The sequence below is a fragment of the Geotrypetes seraphini genome, chromosome 1 (genome assembly GCF_902459505.1).
Source record: "Geotrypetes seraphini chromosome 1, aGeoSer1.1, whole genome shotgun sequence".
NCBI classification, from domain to species: domain Eukaryota; kingdom Metazoa; phylum Chordata; class Amphibia; order Gymnophiona; family Dermophiidae; genus Geotrypetes; species Geotrypetes seraphini.
The window spans coordinates 115,004,423-115,026,728 of NC_047084.1; the positions used below are offsets into that span (position 1 = coordinate 115,004,423).

A 22,306-nucleotide genomic window follows, 5' to 3' on the forward strand; every position below is an offset into this window, starting at 1 on the left:
CCTTCCCTCCCTAGTGCAGTGCACCCTGCCAACATTGTACTCACTGGAAGGCCATGGGCCAGTGCATGAGGTACAGGTCCAGATACTGCAGCTGTAGGTTGGCCAGAGAGCGTCTGCAGGCAAGTTCCACGTCATCCGGATGGTGGCAGGTGTTCCAGAGCTTGGAGACGATATACACGTCCTCTCTGCTGAGGACCTGGGGGTGGGAAACAAGTTCTGTGGCTATCCATTAGATGAAAGATGAGGCTCCAAATATTGAGAGACAGTCTCCGTTTTACCTTTGCACTTATGGGCTTACAGCATCCCTCCAGGGTTTCAAGATTATGCTGGACAAGTTCCTGCTAATCTGGGACATATGCAGTAGAGGTCTACACGGGAACGGGGATTGTGGGAATCCCACAGGAATCCCCCCCTAACCCACAGGACTCCCACAGGGACCCCCCTCTAGCCACGGGGATAGAAGGCTTTGGAAGCAGGGTTCGTCCATATAATATAATGGACACGTCAGCCTTAGTAAAAGAGGGGGTTTATAAGTTAATTACCCGAACAGAAAACAAAAAAAGGGATCCACCAAAGAGATTCCACAAGGAAAACAATAGCGCAAACACAAAAGAAACTGTGGAATTGATGATCCTGTCAGAAGTAATTGCTGCTTTTTATGGCGGGGATGGAGGTAATTCCTTGCGGGGATGGGTGGGGACGGAGAGGATCCTGGCGGGGACAGGCGGGGATGGGTGGGATTTCTGTCCCCATGCAACTCTCTATTATGCAGGTGAGGCTGGACTCATTTAGAGCACTGGTCTTTGACCTAAGGACCGTCACGTGAGCGGACTGCTGGGCAGGATGGACCACCAGTCTGACCCAGCAGCGGCAACTCTTAGGTTCTCTAAGGAAAGCAGAAGACCATAGAGGCAACGGGGCAGGTCTAAGACTGGTTCAGTCTGCTCTTGATGATCTGCATCCATTTTGTAATGCTCAGTCGGCACAAACAGCCCTGCTGTTTAATGCTGTTAGATGGAGATGGGTTAGGTAAGGGAGAAGGGGATAGGAGTGCAGAGTGGACCGAAGAGGGATAAAACAAAAACACAATTAAAAAAATAAAAACCGAGTCTTGCATTCAAAGATTTGTAGTCTTCTAAGGGGTGTGCAGAACCTGATACATATACCTAGATCTGGACTGTGATGGATATATGTATATTAAATTATTGAATGTTTGCTCCAATCCAATTATTAAATTTATATACCGAATCATCCCCAGATACTGGGCCTCGACTCAGTTTACATTATTGTTATAAAGTAAGGAACAACAGGACAGAAAAGGAGTCCAAGTTTATTGGCACTCATAATACTAATTTAGATTAATTATGTGCTCATTTAAGGCCTGCTGAAAGAGAAGAGTTTTCAGGGATTTCCTAAATAGATGAAGAGAAGTAACCAATCTGATTTCAGAAGAAAGTGTATTCCAAATAGACGCAAAAATGTATGTAAAAGAACGGGAACTATATCTCATGGCCTTAACACCTCTGACAGAAGGAAATGAGAGTTTCTGTGTTTGAGATAATCTTGATCCTGGAATGAAATGAAATACCATTTATAATTTTAAAAATTAGACTAGTGCATTTGAATTCAATTCTAAAATAAACTGGCAACCAGTGAAGTGCCCTCCACAAAGGTGAGAAGTGCTCAAACTTTCTTTTTCCAAAAATCAGTTTGGCCGCCATATTTTGAACCAGTTGCAACCTTTTCAGTCTATCTTTACTTAAACCAGTGTACAAAGAGTTACAGTAGTCTAACTGAGCCAATATTATAGCCTCTACTAATTTAGCAAAGTGATGTTAATAGAAATTTTCAACATATGAAGACTAAAAAACATTTTTTTTTTACTAAGTTGTAACAAAAGTGAAGAGTCAAGCACAAAGCCCAGAACCTTAGAAGAATACTCTATCATCAAATGTTGTCCAGATTGTAAAGGTATTGAAGAAGGAAGGAAGCTGGGTTTGTGACCAAGCCACAGCAATTTGGTCTTTGCAGTATTAAATTTCATCCGAACAGAGGTATTGATCATATTTCACAATGAAGAAATATCAGATCTAAAATGGGAGAAACTGGCGTAATCTAATATCAGAATGAGAAATGAGGGATGTCTAAAATGTCATTGGACAAGGAAACTCTTTAAAATTTTTTGAAGGGATTAGTTAGTTAAGTGTCATCGACTCGTGTTCGAGTCCAAGTTTTCATGGCAGAATAGAGAAGTAGATTGCCGGGCCTTTCTTCTGCGCAGTATAAATTCAATGTTGTTGCATCAAACGCGATCCTTCCCCTCCAACATTGCCCATCTGCTGCTGCCCAGATGGGTAGGCCCATCGTTAGTCTGACATCTCCACTGAAATCTGTCTGCCGTGTGAGGCCCTTTTGGTAGTGAAGCTACCGATGGCATAGCTTTCACCTTCTCAGATGTGCTCAAGCCCCAGTGGCACAACAAGCCCATGTACCATGAAGGGATTAGTGTAGTATTTATGTAGTCTGTCTAATCTACGATGTTAACTATGCGGGCAGCGAGTCAGTGATGCTGCTCACGCCGGGGAAGTTACAAGAGGTACGGAAAGGGTAGGTACATGCAGGGAAGGAGTGGGGGATGGGTGGAGAAGAGGGTGGAGGAAGGGCACCTCTCACCCTCGCTATGCCAGTGCTGCTGGTTATGTTTGAGTGTGGGCGATACAAGCTTTTACATGCAGAATGATTTTTTTTTTTTTTTTTTTTTAACTTCCTCAACTCATATTTTTACATCTCTACTTTCTATCCCATCTCTTAAGATTAGTACTAGACGTTTAGGCATCTTTTCGGTAACAGCACCCCAAATATGGAATGCTCTCCCTGCCTATATCAGAGAAGAAAAAATGGAAGACCGTTTCAAAAGTAAATTAATTTGTTTTTTATTCAAAGAAGCTTTCAATCTTCCTTAATCCTTAGTCATGCCCGATAATGACTTTTCTAGACTCGCACTTCTATTCCCAAACCGTATTGTTTTTCCCTTATATGTTTCTCCTGTCCTAAAATCAATTGTATTTCTTCCCCCTTACCTCTCGGATCATGTCAGTCATGTCTTGAGTTAATATGTTTATGAATTATTTTAATTTGTTTAATTCCCTTTTAAAAAATTAATTCTATGTACATCGCTTAGGATTTGGATAGGCGATTGATCAAATGTTAATAAAAACTTGAAACTTGTCCTATTTCTGCATTCACAACAATTTAGCAATATTAATTGAAAAAAAACAACTTTACCTCGCTTAAACCTAAGCGGTTTACAAAATACATACAGTCATAAATAGCAACACAACATAGGATAATTGACATATTGGTAGCATGGAATATTGCTACTCCTTGTGTTTTGGATAGGTACTAGTGACCTGGATTGGCCACCGTGAGAACAGGCTACTGGGCTTGATGGACCTTTGTTCTGACCCAGTAAGGCTATTCTTATGTTCTTACGTGAGCCAAGTATAGGACAATGAAGCCATTGTGACATCACTGATGAGGATAGCTCTGAGGCACTGTGGAATGAGCCATTATGACATCACAATCTCAGCTCTGGAATGTTGTTCTCATTGGGGTTCCAGAATCTTGCTATACTTTGAGATGCTGGAATGTTGCTACTCTGGATTTGGGCCAGGTACTAGAGACCTGGATTGGCCACCACGAGAACGGGCTACTGGGCTTGATGGACCATTGGTCTGACCAGGCTATTCTTATGACATATGATCTTTGCATACTCTCAACACTCCAGGAACAGAGTTCCAAAGTTTTTTTCCAGCAATAGAAAAAAATAGCCATTCTTGATCTAACATAGTGGATCCCATGAACAGGCAACATAAGAGGCAAGGTGATGAATACTAATGATTTTAATTAACCAATAACACTGACTCCTTTAATGTCGCTCATAAAAAAGGGAGAGGAGCAATGCCATTTCTATAGTGCTACTAGAAGTACACAACACTAGATGTAGATATTATGCAGGTACTTTCTCTGTCCCTAGTGGGCTTGAAATCTAACCTCCTCTTTTGCTAATCCTTGGTAGAGGTTTTTACCGTGGCCTAGAGCGCTAAATGCTCCGATACTTATAGAATTCCTAAGAACGTTGGAGAAGTATCGGAGCATTTAGCGCCCTGGGCTGCGGTAGAAACCTCTACCATGACTTGCCCAGGATCACAAGGAACTGTAGTGGGAATTGAACCTAGTTCTCCAGAATCCCACTCTGCTGTGCTACCGTTAGGCTCTTCCTCCAATGTTTCTCTCCTTGAGATTCGGAAAATGGTGTCCAGAGTAGATGGAAGACTTCTATCCCTCATCTCTGAAGTGAATGAACACCTTGTAAATTATTAACCTGAGACTCACCATCGAGAGCAGTTTGGTTATCCTTGAAAAACATCTCTAGGACAAAAAATGCGCTTTTGTTTTTTAAATTTTCCTATTTTTTATTTATCATCTCCAGAAATTCTTTAGAGAAGGTGTTCTGAAGAGGAATTACAAAACTGAGTCTTCTTGAGTTGTGAAGGCAGCAGAGGCTGAGGGGGTGGTGGACACAAATTGTATAGATCTTACTTTATTTTTAGAAACATCTCAGGATGTAATTACTTTTCACACCATCCTATTCGTCTTTTCGCTTCAGAGAGTGATAAAATTAGGATTCTTAAATTGTATTTCAGGGGGGAAAAAAAGACAATTCCATTGGTGGATTTGATCTTCAAGCTTGACAGTTTTCTATAGGTGAAAGAAGGAATCCTTGCATATGAAAAAAGAAAATAAATCCAAGTTGAATGCCCAAATGTCAAAATCACAAAACAGAATACATTCAAAAACAAACTGGTGAGAGGGACTCGTATAAATCAGATATAAGTGGAGAAAAAGACCTCGGTGTCATACCGAATAAGGCAAATAGCATATCCAGGGGACAATCTAACTTCAAATAAAAATCTGAAGACGAGGACACATCCCTGGTCATAAAAAAACTCCACTCATACTGACAAATTGATATTTTCAAAAACAAGTCTTTAAAAAAAATCTATGAATATATTTAAATAGAATTAAATCAAGAGCACTTATCTTCAGTAGACGTCCCCTCAACACACAGCTCCATATAGGAAAAGAAAAGAACCTATGGAAGTTCTTGTCTCTACATGCTTCGTACCAGCCCAACCCCTGGGCCGCCTCCCACTAGTCTCGCCCTTGCCCCCCCACCTTTCACCACTTGCTCCTGCCCTGCCTTTCATCCATTTCCTTAGTTCCCCTTTCCATCTTCTGTACACTTTTGGTGCTTCTCTCTTTTCCTCCCTCCAACCCTCCCTCTGCAGGTGCTTCTCTCTTTCTCTCCTCCTTCTAACTTCCCCCATGGGTGCTTCTCCCTCCCTCCCCCAGGGGTGCTTTTCTCTCTCTCTACAATCCACTCCCCCATGGGTTCTTCTCTTTCTCCCTCCCTCCAACTCCACTCTCGCAGTGCTTTTCTGTCTCTCTGTCTCTGTCTCTCCCTCCCTCCAACATCTCCCCCCCATGGGACAGTGCTTCTCTCTCCCCCCTGTCCCCCTCGCTAGGAAGTTCTTTTTCACACAGAGGGTGGTGGATACATGGAACGCGCTACCAGAGGATGTGATAAACAGGAGCACGCTACAGGGGTTCAAAGAAGCTTTGGATAGGTACTTGGAAGACAAAGGGATTGAGGGGTACAGATAAGAGTAGAGGTATATTATAGGGATGGGATTAGAGGTAAATTAATCAGGGATCACTGTTCAGGCACTAGGCCTGATGGGCCGCCGCGGGAGCGGACCGCTGGGCAGGATGGACCTCTGGTCTGACTCAGCGGGGGCAACTTCTTATGTTCTTATGTTCTTGAATTGAATCTTTGGCTGGCCGGCAGAAGACAGTGAGGTGAACGTGCTGCTATCGGACTGCACCAGAAGCTTTCTCTGTGGAGCAACTTTCTTTGCCTGTATATGCGGGATGCTCCAGAGAGGTGACTTTCGGGGCAGGCTTGAAGATTCAATTTCAGCAGAGCTGGAGGTAGGTAAGGGACAGGGCAGACAGGGCTTTAAACACTTTTCCCCAGGAAGGGGAGAAAACTATCCAGACACTCCTCTAAAAAGAGGACATGTCCGGGTAAATCTGGACTTCTGGTAACCTTAGCCATGTATAGAATTTGACCCTAAGGACTTTTAGTACCTTTGCAAGCTGTACCAGAGGACTGCATGTCAACACATGCAGAGGAGAGAGTGCTCAAGGTGGTGACTAAAACGTCAAAGCCCAGAATGGGAGTCTAAAGTCCATGCCCAGATGGAAATGACTTTGGTGCTTCTTCTTGCATTGGATCTATGAGGCTTCTAGAGGAGGGGGGAAGGAAGAGGATCAGTCGTAACCTCATTTACCTTTTGAGGACCCACTGTCTTCTGCAGAGCTTCTCCCACCTCTTGCTCGTTCCCATAGGCAAATGCGCAATCTATGTGGCGATAGCCTACTGCCAGTGCATGCGAGACCGCAACCTTCACCTGCAACAGGATGCAGAAAATGGGAAGATGACGACACATTCCAAAGATAGTCAAACTAGAGAGGGAGTCAAAGTACAAAATAACCAAGAAGCAGAAGGGTATGTGTCTGGCGGCAGCCAAGTGTGTCATCGCTGCCAAATGGAACCAGACTTGTGGTCCTACATTTCAAGATTGGCCATTTGGCAGAGCTGGAGAAGCTGACGGATAAATATCATGGTCGCTATGATGACTCTACTCACGAACTATGGACTCAATTAGACTTGATTCTGAATTCTTGAACTGAGGTGATGAGGATGTATCTTCAATATTTATTGCTGTTGCTCTTCCATAACTCTCGTTGTTGGTTATATAATTTTTCTATCCTATATCATGTTCTTTGACACTTTGCCCATTGGGAGGGGAGATTGGGGTTTAGGGTGGGAGGGGGGTCTACTATTATTTTGTTCACTGCTTTGTATCCATTGTTTATTTTTCTGTTCGTTGTATGCGAACAATGTCAAAATTTTCTATTTTCAATAAAAATTGATTGATACAGAAAAAAAAAGAAGCACAAGGGGCCTTCAAGTCCTGAGCAGTCAAACTTCCATTTATTGAAGGACCCCACATGGTATCTGCCTGCGTCAGGGATCATTCAATGTAATCCATACAAAGAACGATGCATTAGCTGTTAATACGTAGATGTAACTTCACTCTTGCTATACCTTGTTGAGAGAGTCAATATTTGGTATTATCTGTTTGGCTATCTTTCCATTGTTCTTTGAACCGCCTAGGACTTTTTGGGTGTTGGCAGTATAGAAAAATAAAGTTATTATTATTATTACATTGAATGACCCCTGACGCAGGCAGATACGCCGAAACATGGACCGTGTCGGGTCCTTCAATAAATGGAAGTTTGACTGCTCAGGACTTGAAGGCCCCTTGTGCGTCTTTTATGTGCTACATGTTCCAAAGCCCAGATCAGATCCAATCAATAGATAGGATGTCTATACATCCCCTGGCTAGCAAATGCCCAAAGAACAGAGTTATTAGAAAACCTAGAGACTCTTTTATTTAATTTATGTCTGATATTTATATCCTGTTTACAACTAAGTGGACGACAGAAAGAGGACCATTTAAATTAAATGATTAATTTATGGAGCATGTACGGTTGGGCAGACTGGATGGACCACTTGGGTCTTTATCTGCCGTCATTTACTATGTTACTATGTAAATTGGCAGACCTTTGGCAGAGCAGGGGTCCAACAACTGACATCATTTTCAATAGTAGGATCACACTTATGGCATGTTCTTCCCAATCTACTTACATAGTAACTTAAGGCTCCTTTTACTAAGCTGTGATAGCATTTTTAGCGCATGCTACACCCACGCACATGGCTAGAACTAATGTCAGCTGAATGCTGGCGTTAGCGTCTAGCGCACGTGGCAATTCTGCGCATGCCATGCACACGCTAAAACCACTATCGCAGCTTAGTAAAAGGGCCACTATCGCAGGATATAAATAGTAAATGACGGCAGATAAAGACCCGAATGGTCCATCCAGTCTGCCCAACTGTACATGATCCATAAATTAATCATTTAATTTAAATGGTCCTCTTTCTTAGATATTTCTGGGCCAGAAACCCAGAGCCCGGGCCGGTAGTGTGCTTAGTTCCATCTACTAGAGTCTCCGTCAAGGCTCACTCCAGTCTATCTTAACCACCCCAGCCATTGAAGCCCTCCCCTGGCCATCCTCAACTGAATGTCCATATAGGTGACACAGACCATGCAAGTCTGTCCAGTACTGGCCTTAGTTCCTTCAATGTATTTCCATTATTCCATGCTTTTTTGAGCTGCGATGTGCATGTTTTCAACAGAAAAAACTCATCTTTTCATGCAGGCTTTTATGATTGGTTGAAGGAATTTTTTGTAGACACGATCTTGAATGAAGGGAATCTTCGGGATCCCAGTCAGCATGGATTCACCAAGGGTAGGTCTTGCCAATCCAATCTCATCAGCTTCTTTGACTGGGTAACAAGAAAGTTGGACTTGGGAGAGTCTTTGGACGTCGTGTACCTGAACTTCAGTAAAGCTTTTGACAGTGTCCCACACCGCAGGCTGCTAAGCAAGATGGAATCGATGGGGTTAGGAGAGACACTAACTGCATGGGTCAATGATTGGCTGAGTGGCAGACTTCAGAGAGTGGTTAATGGTACCCTCTCTAAAACATCGGAGGTGACCAGTGGAGTGCCGCAGGGCTCGGTCCTGGGTCCACTCCTTTTCAACATATTCATAGGGGATCTGACTCAAGGGCTTCAAGGTAAAATAACAGTATTCGCCGATGACGCCAAACTATGTAATATAGTAAGTGAATGCAGTTTACAGAATTATATGGCGCAGGACCTGCTTACATTGGAAAGTTGGTCCTCAACCTGGCAGCTAGGCTTCAATGCTAAGAAATGTAAGGTCATGCACCTCGGAAACGGAAATCCATGCAGGATGTACTTCTTGAACGGAGAAACTTTAACTAGGACTAAAGCAGAACGAAATTTAGGAGTAATCATCAGTGCAGACATGAAAACTGCCAATCAAGTGGAGAAGGTTTCATCTAAGGCAAGGCAGATATTGGGTTGTATCAATAGAAGTTTCGTCAGCCGAAAGCCTGAAGTCATAATGCCGTTGTACAGGGCCATGGTGAGACCTCATCTGGAGTACTGTGTGCAATTCTGGAGGCCACATTACAGTAAAGATGTGCGCAGAATTGAATCGGTTCAGCGGATGGCCACCAGGATGATCTCGGGGCTCAAGGGTCTCTCGTACGAAGAGAGACTGAACAAATTGCAGCTCTATTCTCTCTAGGAACGTAGGGAGAGGGGAGACATGATCAAAACATTTAAGTACCTCACGGGACGTGTCGAAGTGGAAGATGATATTTTCTTTCTCAAGGGACCCTTGGCCACAAGAGGGCACCCGCTCAAACTCAGGGGCGGAAAATTTCATGGCGACACTAGAAAGTATTTCTTCACAGAGAGAGAGTGGTTGATCATTGGAACAAGCTTCCAGTGCAGGTGATCGAGGCAGACAGCGTGCCAGACTTTAAGAATAAATGGGATACCCATGTGGGATACCCATGAGGGTCAAGATAAGGAAATTGAGTCATTAGGGCATAGACAGGGGATGGGTAAGCAGAGTGGGCAGACTTGATGGGCTACTGTAGCCCTTTTCTGCCATCATCTTCTATGTTTCTATGTTTCTAAGTTGTAGAGTTCCTACAGCAATTGTGATATGAAGATTCGAAGAGGGTTTGTCTTTGAGAATATATTGTCTTATATTTTATGTGTATAGAGTTTTTTTTGTAAACTGCGTAGTGATAGGCGGGTTATAAATGAATTAAATAAAAAAATGGCCATAGGACCCAGTTTTCAAATCTTCTGTAATACTTATCAAGTTTTTCTATTCCGCCTTTAGCTAAATAGTTCAAGGATGAATTTGGTACCTAATTACCTTGTTGACCATTTGATCTAGACGTTCATTGCGTTTCGCAACTTTATTTGCATTTCCTTCTATAAAAGGCCACGAACTTAAACGATATTTCCACCATTTGTTTTCATTTTAAGCAGCTAGTTGGGATGTTGACTTTTGACAATTATTAGATAATTCAAATTCTTATTTGCATTTTAGGAAATGATTGAAAGTTTATCTATTTGTTACATTTTTGGAAAACTGATAATTTCTATTTTGTTGTGAATTACTCAGTCCTCTTAACAACCCCCCCCCCCTCATTACAAAACCGTAGTGTGGTTCTTAGCATCAGCCATGGCAGTAACAGCTCTGACGCTCATAGGAATTCTGTGAGCATCGGAGCTTTTCCCGCCGCAGCCAGCACTACAAACCGCACTACAGTTTTGTAAAAGGGGGGTATTTTGCTGACCGCACTGATCTGCAAGGTACTGCGGTATATAAATAAATGTTTATGTTATGTTTATGTTAGAACAGAAATAAAATAACCAAACCAATTTGCTTGGGAATTACAGATTTAAAACATAAAACTTACATAGTACAGTAAAACCTTGGATTGCAAGTAGCGTGATATGCAAGTGTTTTACAAGACAAGCAAAACATTTGCTTAAATTTTAACTTGATATATTACATTACATTACATTACATTAGGGGTTTCTATTCCGCCATTACCTTGCGGTTCAAGGCGGATTACAAAAGGTTAATTTAAAAAGGACAGAATTACAATGATTAGCTAGAGAGGTAAGTTGTAGATCTTAAGAGCATTTAGAGGTCGTGTTGTTATTGCTGTTTCAGGAATTTCTTGAAAAGTGTGGTTTTTATTTCTTTTCTGAATGTCCTATAGTCTGGGGTGGTCATCAGAAGGTTGGAGATCTGGTTGTCCAGTCTTGCGGCTTGAGTGGCTAGGAGGCCGTCGTGTAGTTTTGTTCTTTTTACTTCTTTGATTGGGGGGGGTATGAATGGGGAGTGCGTTGCAGTATACACGCATCACATCATCACAACTGAGCCGATGGTTCTTCTCTCTCTGACGCTCCGAGAGTGTAGTGACTGTTCTATACGAGCGAGGTTTGGCAATACAAGTACATACAGTATACACGTGTCTCATCAACACAACTGAGCCGATGGTTCTTCTCTCTCTGACGCTGCGGGAGTGTAGGGACTATTCTAAATGAGCGAGGTCTTGCAATACAAGTCCATACAGTATACACGCGTCACATCATCACAACTGAGCCAATGGTTCTTCTCTCTCTGACGCTCCGAGATTGTAGTGACTGTTCTATACGAGCGAGGTCTTGCAATACGAGTACATACAGTATACACGCGTCACATCATCACAACTGAGCCGATGGTTCCTCTCTCTCTGACGCTCTGAGAGTGTAGTGACTGTTCTAAACGAGCGAGGTCTGGCAATACGAGTACATACAGTATACACGCGTCACATCATCACAACTGAGCCGATGGTTCCTCTCTCTCTGACGCTCTGAGAGTGTAGTGACTGTTCTAAACGAGCGAGGTCTGGCAATACGAGTACATACAGTATATACGCGTCACATCATCACAACTGAGCCGATGGTTCCTCTCTCTCTGACGCTCTGAGAGTGTAGTGACTGTTCTAAACGAGCGAGGTCTGGCAATACGAGTACATACAGTATACACGCGTCACATCATCACAACTGAGCCGATGGTTCCTCTCTCTCTGACGCTCTGAGAGTGTAGTGACTGTTCTAAACGAGCGAGGTCTGGCAATACGAGTACATACAGTATACACGCGTCACATCATCACAACTGAGCCGATGGTTCCTCTCTCTCTGACGCTCTGAGAGTGTAGTGACTGTTCTAAACGAGCGAGGTCTGGCAATACGAGTACATACAGTATACACGCGTCACATCACCACAACTGAGCCGATGGTTCCTCTCTCTCTGACGCTCTGAGAGTGTAGTGACTGTTCTAAACGAGCGAGGTCTGGCAATACGAGTACATACAGTATACACGCGTCACATCATCACAACTGAGCCGATGGTTCCTCTCTCTCTGACGCTCTGAGAGTGTAGTGACTGTTCTAAACGAGCGAGGTCTGGCAATACGAGTACATACAGTATACACGCGTCACATCACCACAACTGAGCCGATGGTTCCTCTCTCTCTGACGCTCTGAGAGTGTAGTGACTGTTCTAAACGAGCGAGGTCTGGCAATACGAGTACATACAGTATACACGCGTCACATCACCACAACTGAGCCGATGGTTCCTCTCTCTCTGACGCTCTGAGAGTGTAGTGACTGTTCTAAACGAGCGAGGTCTGGCAATACGAGTACATACAGTATACACGCGTCACATCATCACAACTGAGCCGATGGTTCCTCTCTCTCTGACGCTCTGAGAGTGTAGTGACTGTTCTAAACGAGCGAGGTCTGGCAATACGAGTACATACAGTATACACGCGTCACATCACCACAACTGAGCCGATGGTTCCTCTCTCTCTGACGCTCTGAGAGTGTAGTGACTGTTCTAAATGAGTGAGGTCTGGCAATACGAGTACATACAGTATACACGCGTCACACCTTCACAACTGAGCCGATGGTTCTTCTCTCTCTGACACTGTGGGAGTGTAGTGACTGTTCTAAACGAGCAAAGTTTTGCAATACGAGTACATTTGATAGTATTTTGTATTAAAGTTTTGGGGTTGTAGAACGAATCGTCTGAGTTTCCATTATTTCTTATGGGGAAATTTGCTTTGAGATACGAGTGTTTTGGATTACAAGCATGTTTTTGGAATGAATTATACTCATAAACCAAAGTTTTACTGTATAATTAAGCCAAATTTAAATGAATCATGATGGAAACAAAAAAGATTTTAAAACTTTTCTGAACACGAAATCCCAAAGGAAGTTGGTTCCAAAAGCTAATCAGTTGATATTGAATTGACAAAGAAAATTGTCTAATAGACTTTACATTCTTAACCATAGCAAATTTTGGTGACGAATCAAAACCACACAAGACAATTCCGGGCAGACAATCACGCGCAGGACATCAGCACGCTGGATTGAAACACTATTTTAAAGTGCTCCAAGGGGGGGAGGGGGGGGGGGTTGCTGCTGCCAAAATAAAATGCTGCTGCCAAAATAAAAATGACTTTGGATCGCCCACTGCTGTCCTCTTTTTCCTGACGATTCTTGTGTCTGAAGAATTTTTCCAAACCAGAGCTGTCTTCAGTGACCTAGGACCGCATTTAATGAGATAGCCAAACTGTTTCTAAATGCTGACTGCGTTAATTGAGCTGAGCATATTAAGGATGGTTTAAAATTTACTGGTTTTTAAAGTAGAAATAAGAAACTCCCCTTGTAACATCTCATAACAACCTCTGCTGTGGAACTTCCCATCTCACAATATTTCTTGATGTAACTGCTTCCTTTTTATCAACCTTCTTCTAAAAGCTCATACAGTACAATGTTTTCTTGGGCCTATAAAGCGTTATCCAAGCTTTTAATGACACCAGGTTTTTTTTTCTTGGTCTGGATGATATGATTTAATGAAGTCTACAGGATGGGAAAATGAAACCAGCCAATGGCAATGCAAGCCTGGAAGTGACCAGTAGATGGCGACATTGTTGCTCAAGCAGAAAAACTTCATATACAGGCATGCGGGGAATAAATACACTGGAGACCCCATCAAGAAGGGATAATTGGGGAGTCCAAGGTATTTGATTGTGTTATCAGTGAAATCTCATATGGGTTATAAACTGTGATTTATAACAATAATAATAATTTAGGGTCCAACACTTGATTGTATTATAAATGATCCTGCACTATATTGAGCTGCATTATCCACTCCTGCATGTGATGTCACCGTGTTGCATCCACACATGCTCAGAAGCTCTCAGGATGTGGCCCTGATCTCAAAGCTTTTCAAAACCCAGAGGCCTGGACACAGTGGCATAGTAAAGGGGAGTGGGGGGGGGGTATGGTCCGCCCTGGGTTCCATCATGGTGGGGGTGCTGGCATCACTGCTCCCCTCCGCCTCTTCCAATTCCTCCCCAGTCGCACGCGTGCCCCCTTCCCTTCCCCGTACATCTAGTTCACCACCGCGAGCAAGACTTCAATGTGTTCCTTGCAGACTGCGTCGACTCCCACTGATATCACTTCTGGGTGCCACACATAGGAAGTGAGGTCAGATGGAGAGGCAACGCGGTCGCGGGTGACACGTTGAAGTTGTGGCAACCCTCCTCCTCCCAACCCCTCACCTCTTCCCATTCCTCCCCCTTCCTTTACCCCGTACCGCCCCAAGCACGAATGTCAACGTGCTCCTCGCGACTGCGTCAGCTCCTGTTGCCGTGCATAGGAAGTGACGTTGTAGGGAGAGCCCACGCGGTTGCGAGGAGCACGTTGAAGTTGTTGATTGCGATGGTCAACAGATGCGCAGCTCCTGATTGGATAAGGCCCGACTTCGTGGAGGAAGAGGCGGTCGGAGCGAACCGCGAGTGATTTCCTGCACTCACGGTGCTCCGGCTGCTCTCTTGCTGCCTTCTCCCGCTGCCCTCTTCAGGCTCTCCCATGAAAAACTGTATTCGCGGTTTTTTGAGATTCGCAGGGGTTCCTGGAACGGAACCCCCGCGAATCTCGGAGGAGCACTGTATTTCCATCCCTACACTCCGCATTGGTCCTGTAAGTCAGGAGTTCCCAACCCTGTCCTGGAGGACCACCAGGCCAATCAGGTTTTCAGGCTAGCCCTAATGAATATGCATGGAGCAGATTTGCATGCCTGTCACTTCCATTATATGCAAATCTCTCTCATGCATATTCATTAGGGATAGCCTGAAACCCCAATTGGCCTGGCGGTCCTCTAGGACAGGGTTGGGGACCACTGCTGTAAGTCCTGTATTTGGTATATGAATTTTTTGTCATAAACTGTTTTTAGAATTGTGGATTGCCTTGAATATATGATTAGGTGATCAATCAAATTTTAAATAAACTTGAACTAGAGATAGGGGGAAGGATAGGGGGGCGTGGCGGGGGGTTGAGGACGGGGGAGGGGGAGGGGCGCCATCATCCTCGCTGCCTCTCACCATCACTATGCCACTGCCTGGACAGTCCTCTCAAAAGAGGACATGTCCGGGTATATCCAGACGTCGTGGTAGCCCCACACTTGGCGCCTTTTCCATTTCCTGCTAGAACTGACCTGTGGTCTCCAAGTAGAGGCCAGGCTCGTAACAGCAATTCCGCCTTTTCATAGATTCTGTGGCCAGTTGTGATCACCTCAGCCCTGAAGGATTAGGGTTACCAGACATCCGGACATAATCATGTCGGGAAGGGGCATCCGTGCGGACGCAACGCGGTGATGTCATTGTGTCGTGTCCAGGCATGCGCAGATGACATCTGGGTCGGGGCTGTGGGGGTAGAACAGGGCAGAAAAGAGGTGGAACTGGGTGGTCCTGGGGGCGTGGCCACGGGTCCGGATTTTCCTGAAATCTGGGAACCCTAAGAAGGATGAGTACCGGCACCTTTGTTGCTAGGGGAAAAAAAAAGCACTTTTTAGGCACGAATCCAGCGCAGATCACTGAAGGCTGATGTTTTAGAAACATTGGAAATTTTATGTATTTAGATAAGAAACTAAGAGAGACTTAAGAAAATGTCAGACTGATAGGCCTGTTTGTATTTTAAGAACTGAAGCTCATATGGCAGCTGTCAGGGGTGTCCCGTCCTACTCAAACCTGCCCACTGCATAGCCCCCAACCAGCTGCTTTCGGGCTGGTTTCTCGTTGCTGTGAACTTGGGAACAGCTCATGTTTTGAGACAGACGAATACAGCGCTGACCTATTAATAGAACACCTCAGCAATGAGAAAGTTCCAGATCGTGCAGGAAAGCAGTGAATTAAGTGCCAAACTTGAAAGAAAGACTGGTGTGATAAACAGCGATGCTGGCGTTTCAGGACAGTGCCAACACCTGAATTCTCCAGGCGGCAGCATCATTGTTTTACAAACCCATTATAGAGATAATACTGTGTTGAAAATCCAGGACAAGCAAAATATCTGTCCCCAAAAGAAAAAATGTCCCCTGCAACTGATGACGGCCCTCCTCGATGAATGCAGCACCAGGAATCTTCCCCAAGAGAGAAAATTGGCAGGAGGGATGCCCACTCCCTCTTGCCACCGGATGCGGGAACTTAAGGCCTCTGAGCCAATCAGAGGCTTAAGAAAATGTCAGACCTTAGGCCCCACCCTGTGCATCAAATGGTGTACAGGAGGAGGAGCCTAAGGTCCTGATTGGCTCAGACATCTAAGACCTTAAGCTCCTCCCCTTGAATCACATGGTGCACTGGAGAGGGAAAGGCCCGTCATTTTCAATGTGCAGGACTCAGAGCTTACTTTCAGCTCCCAAAATTTAACAAAGGTACGGGGAGGAGGTTCAGAAAGTGGGGGGGATGGGGGGGTTCAGGGGAGCATCCAGTGGCAGGAGGGAGTGAGCATCCCTCCTGTCCTTTTTTTTTTTTTTTTTTTGAGAGGAAGGGGGTAGGGGAGGAGATAGTTGGGGGGGGGAGGGGGGTCGGTGGCTTGGAGAGTCCAGGACCTGGAGGGGGCATGGCGCAGGGTTTGTGGGGGATCATTGGGGAGAGCCATCAGCAGGCTGCTTCCCATGTCACTGCTGTTAGGGCTCTGCACACGTGTCGATCGCTCACTTAGTGATTGATCTGTGGGTTTGCGTGCAAATGATTAGCTCCTCTGTGCAAATCATTTCCATACAAACGTGGTAGTGCATCGATCGCTCGTCCAGAATTGGCCGACAGTGATCAAGTTGGTACCTGAACTGCATCCAGGCCTTTATCTGCTGACATTTACTATGTTACTATGTTATAGCCCCATATGTTGAATAAATTATGACTGAATAATCGGAAGCTCTTTACAAACTAATTGTGCTTATCAGCTTGGCCACTGGCTACATTTCCCTTACCTGTCCAGGTGAACTTTTCCAGGTCCCAAGCCCGATCATTGGCATTTTCTGACCTGTGGCTAGCGTTATGGTTGTAGTACTCATAGTGACACTGGAGGCTCACGTGACAGCGGGAAACTGAGAAAAACCTGTCAGAGTGAAGCAGAGACAACACAGCAGAAAGTGAACTGAAGGCGCTCCTAATCATTCTCTTACTTCTTTGATGACCAGGGCCATTGAAGGGCTGGTGAGATTGGTCAGCCCCCCCTAGGTACCAGGCCCAGGGGCTCCAATGTGTCTCATAAGGGGACAGATGCCAGCACTCCCTCTAACTTCTGTAGAACCAAGAACTCTCGTGAATTCTAAATTATGGCCAGTTCGTACACAGCCAACCCTTTGAAACCTCTGGATGAGAAATTGATAGTTGCATCGCCGACAGCGGATTACAGACAAGATTACAGACAAGTCCATAGTTTGTTATTGAGAAAGACACGGGGGAAGCCACTGCTTGCCCTGGATAGGTAGCATGGAATTTTGCTACTCTTTGGGATTCTAGAATCTTGTTACTCTCTGGGATTCCAAAATCTTGCTATTCCTTGGGATTCTGTATGGAATCTTGTTACTCTTTGGGATTCTGGAATGTTGCTATTCTTTAAGATTCTGTATGGAATGTTGCTACTCTTTGAGATTCTAGAATCTTGTTACTCTCTGGGATTCCAGAATCTTGCTATTCTTTGGGATTCTGAATGGAATGTTGCTACTCTTTGAGATTCTAGAATCTTGCTACTCTTTGGGATTCCAGAATCTTGCTATTCTTTAGGATTCTGAATGGAATGTTGCTACTCTTTGGGATTCTAGAATCTTGCTACTCTTTGGGATTCCAGAATCTTGCTATTCTTTGGGATTCTGAATGGAATGTTGCTACTCTTTGGGATTCTAGAATCTTGCTACTCTTTGGGATTCCAGAATCTTGCTATTCTTTGAGATTCTGTATGGAATGTTGGTACTCTTTGAGATTTTAGAATCTTATTACTATCTGGGATTCCAGAATCTTGCTATTCTTTAAGATTCTGTATGGAATGTTGCTACTTTTTGGGTTTGGAATCTTTTGTTACTCTTTGGGATTCCGGAATCTTGCTATTCTTTAGGATTCTGAATGGAATGTTGCTACTCTGGGGATTCCGGAATGTTTTGTTACTCTTTGGGATTCCGGAATTCTGTTTATTCTTTAGGATTCTGAATGGAATGTTGCTACTCTTTGGGTTTTGGCCAGGTACTAGGGACCTGGATTGGCCACCATGAGAACGGGCTACTGGGCTTGATTGATGGACCATTGGTCTGACCCAGGAAGGCTATTCTTATGTTCTTATATTCTAAGACAGTTCACAGTGTGTATAGGCAATCACTACCCCCACCCCTTCCTGCCGTGCGCACGTTGCTTCACTTTCCTTGTACCTCTTAGCATTCCTCCTGGCTGGAGCAGCAACCCCCAACCTGCTACTCGCGCCAATGTCAGCTCTTCCTCTGACATCACTTCCTAAGTGTGGGTCCAGGAAGTGATATCAGAGGAAGAGCTGACGCTGGAGCGAGCAGCAGTTTAGGATTGCTGCTTGCGCCGTGAACGTTACAGAGGTACAAGGGGGCGTGCAGGCGGTAGGGGGGTGGGGCAGATGTCAGTGCTCCCACCAAGACTGCACGCAGGGCAGACCATCCCCCCATACTATGCCACTGGCTGTACATTAAACATTCAAGAGACAGTCCCTTTTTAGTGGTACTTGCAATCTAATCAAGCAAACAGGACAAGCACGGTGGCGTTAGGGAGTTTCTCAGACAGGGAACGAAAAAAGAGGCACGGGTGCTTTGCCAGTGAGTGGGAGTTAGGAGTTATAAGCAGTCTTGGAAAGTGGGCTATAAGCCTAGGTCTGAATTCTACCAGAGACGGGTTTTAGTCACTGCTGACCTGAGACAGCTGTGATCGGTGTCCGTTCCAAGCCACTCCCCCATCCAGGATCCACTGCTATGAAAAAAATAACTCATTAACCCCAGTCTCTGCAGGCAGCGGGAGCCTCACAACCCTTGCCCTGTAATTCCGTAACTTCATAGTAATATGTCAAGACACAGCACAAATTCCTGTTAACCAGAGGGCTACCTTACCGCTTCCCACCCCGTTCTCATCGGGGAAACCAGTATACTTAGCCACGCTTCTTATACCTTGTTCCCTTGAAGATCATCAATTGATAACCTGATTAATTTCCTCCCTGACCTGGGACTCTCCGGAGTAAAGCTAACCACCACAATTGATTTAGCGGTGTCATTCTTGGGGAGTGTGATGGATAGTGCACATTTGGGTCAGTATAGAAACCTGGGGGGGGGGAGTTTTGGGGGGGTTGTTCTCGTAAAAAAAAAGAAAAAAGATTTAGCTATATGTATCCTGTCTCTTACTTTCCTATCTGTAATGGAGTTCCTTTCATAAAATATTTGAATTGTAAACCGCTTAGATCTGTCATATGCTGAAGCACTATAACCAACTTCTAATGAAACATAAACACTTTAATGCTAATTTACATAGAACCATCATCAGATCTCCATCCCATCCCGCTTTCTCCTTGCTGCGTGACACATACGTGCATGCATGTAGCTTCCTCTGAGGAGGAAAACCTGGTGACTCAACAACATGGAAACTTCAAAAGGGGAGAGGACTGTTTGCTCAAGACCGGCTGAAATAAGACACGATGCCAGCGGGAGAACATAAGCCCAAGTTCAACATCGGCAATCAAATGGATTTGCAAAGAACAGAAGACTGGGTCAGACCAATGGTCCATCAAGCCCAGTAGCCCATTCTCACGGTGGGAAATCCGATCCCTAGTACCTGGCCAAAACCCAAGGAGTAGCAACATTCCATTCAGAATCCTAAAGAATTGCAAGATTCTGGAATCCCAAAGAGTAGCAAGATTCTAGAATCCCAAAGAGTAACAAGATTCCATACAGAATCCCAAGGAATAGCAAGATTCTGGAATCCCAAAGAGTAGCAACATTCCATGCTACCGATCCATGTCAAGCAGTGGCATCCCCCGTGCCTTTCTCAATAACAGACTATGGACTTTTTCTCCAGGAACTTGTCCAAACCTTTCTTAAAACCAGCTACGCTATCCGCTCTTACCACAATCTCTGGCAACGCGTTCCAGAGCTTAACTATTCTCTGAGTGAAAAAATATTTCCTCCCATTAGTTTTAAAAGTATTTCCCTTTGTCATTTTTGACGGAGTGAAAAATCAGTCCACTTGTACCCGTTCTACTCCATTCAGGATTTTGTACACTTCGATCCTATCTCCCCTCAGCGCTCTATACGTCTAGGAGCACTAAACCAAAGCGAGTGCTATCCCAAAAACTATCACCAAAACACTCTAACTCTGTATTGTAACACCTTTGCAGAAGCTCATGTAAACCGCTCTGAATTGCCTTGCCCAGCCATTAGTAGCAGTAGAGCAGCTTTCTATAAACTATATAAATAATAAGTATGTATGTTTTATGTGAAAACCGTATAGACGGTACAGTAGACTCTCTGTTAACCAGAACTCTCAAGCAACTACCAAAAAAAGTCAAAGAAATACTGTAATACTTTAACTCCCCTTCTTTTACATAACCATAGAACGTTTTTTAGCGCTGGCTGCGGCGGTAACAGCTCCAACGCTCATAGAATTCCTCTGAGCGTCGGAGCTGTTACTGTCATGGCCGGCGCTAAAAACCGCGCTACGGTTTTGTAAAAGGGGGGTAAATAAAAATGAAAATAAAATCAATTTCTGGTAGAAATTTCAGTGTAAACGTGGCATTCCACACCTGGGTACGCCCACGCTTTGCCCGTCATATACCCGGTAATTTATCTGGAACAGTTTATGGTATGGCACAGTATGGGGCATAGTATTAGTTAGGCTTGTTTTTAATAGTAACTCTCAAGCAACCAGAAACTACATTTATCCGGCATCTTTTTCAATCTCCATTGGTGCCGGTTAACCGAGCGTCTACTGTATATAAATTAAAAAAGATATATATTACAAGTATTTACCTGGAACAAATCTACCCGATCTTCAAACACATAATACCCACGTGTGGTTATGCAGAGAAAAAGTGCACGTCTGTCTTAATTCATCTCCAACGGAAGTGTGAAGCATGCGTGTAGATTTCACACACACGTCTCTGAAACTTCAACGTGTGTATACTTGGTTTTCTCCCAAACACCTAGGAATGCCTCTTCTAAAAATACGTATGCACATTTAGAGGGCTGAAAATCCACTTAGAGGACTTTAACCACACAGTGCCAGGTCTTTCCACCCTTCCCCCCCCCCCCCCCAAGGAAGCACAACGATTACCAACAGGGAATATCCCCACCGAGCTCCACATCCTAACAGAGCAGTTATTTCCAGCCTCATCTTTCTTCTGTCTCCCTCTTTTCCTACAAAGATGGTAAGCTCTCTGCCTCAGGAACTTTGCTTGCCTGCTGAGTCCACATTTATTTATTCAATTTTCTATACCGTTCTTCTAGGAGAGCTCAGAACGGTTTACATGAATTTGTTCAGGTCCTCAAGCATTTTCCCCTGTCTGTCCTGGTGGGTTCACACTCTACCTAATGTACCTGGGGCAATGGGGGGATTAAGTGACTTGCCCAGGGTCAAAAGGAGCATCGTGGGTTTGAACCCACAACCTCAGGGTGCGGAGGCTGTAAATTTAACCACTGTGCCACACTCTCCCCGTTATCATTCATTGTACAGTATCTCTGCATTACTCTCTCTGTTCACCTTGTGCAGTACCATTAACCCCACTGAAAATCCCAAATAATAAATGCTGCTGGTACCCAAGATGCAGGAGTCCGTCTGCTCTTCCTGAAATTGCTGTCCTTCTGTGCAGTGCTAAGGCCCGAGTCACAAGCTCAGACTGTCTGAGCCATCACATGTGTGGAAAAACCCCAGGCCCCCAGCTTAACCCTTTAGTAACTAATTAATGAGCTGTTTCCTGCCTCAATCTGTGATAAAGCAGAGGTCACTAGAGTACGATCAGAAGAGCTTATGCCAGCAAGAGTCCCCTTTGGAAAGTTCCAGTTCAGGAAATGTGCAATTGTAACAAAAATAAATCTAGAAAGAAACATCAGTTAAATACCGTGTTTCCTCGAAAATAAGACAGCGTCTTAGATTAATTTGGAGTCCAAAAAACGCATTAGGGCTTATTTTTTTTCATGTACAACAATCATCTCTCCCTTCCTCTCCTCCACCCCAATTCTTCCTCGTTCCTTTCTCCCCCTCCCCCATGTGCAGCATCTTTCCTCCTCACTCACCCATCCCCTTGTGCAGCATCTATCTA

The 22,306-nt window shown here is 44.4% G+C and overlaps 1 protein-coding gene across 3 annotated transcripts in view; it reads right to left on the reverse strand.

The window, feature by feature from the left end:
- The window catches only part of LOC117356745 (aldo-keto reductase family 1 member A1-A-like), a 32,211-nt gene extending 10,298 nt beyond the window's left edge, over positions 1–21,913 (reverse strand). The window contains exons 1-4 of one of the 3 annotated variants that reach the window (XM_033936385.1): positions 21,018–21,176; positions 16,977–17,104; positions 6,417–6,536; positions 45–196 (exon numbers count right to left, since the gene is read on the reverse strand). In XM_033936385.1, the coding sequence (XP_033792276.1) occupies positions 45–196; positions 6,417–6,536; positions 16,977–17,060 (356 nt within the window). In that variant the 5' untranslated portion in view covers positions 17,061–17,104; positions 21,018–21,176. Of the gene's footprint in view, positions 1–44; positions 197–6,416; positions 6,537–16,976; positions 17,105–21,017; positions 21,177–21,803 lie in introns of those variants that run through there. The other 2 variants (XM_033936376.1, XM_033936394.1) reach the window with 2 other exon arrangements.
- Between the last annotated feature and the right edge of the window lie 393 nt (positions 21,914–22,306).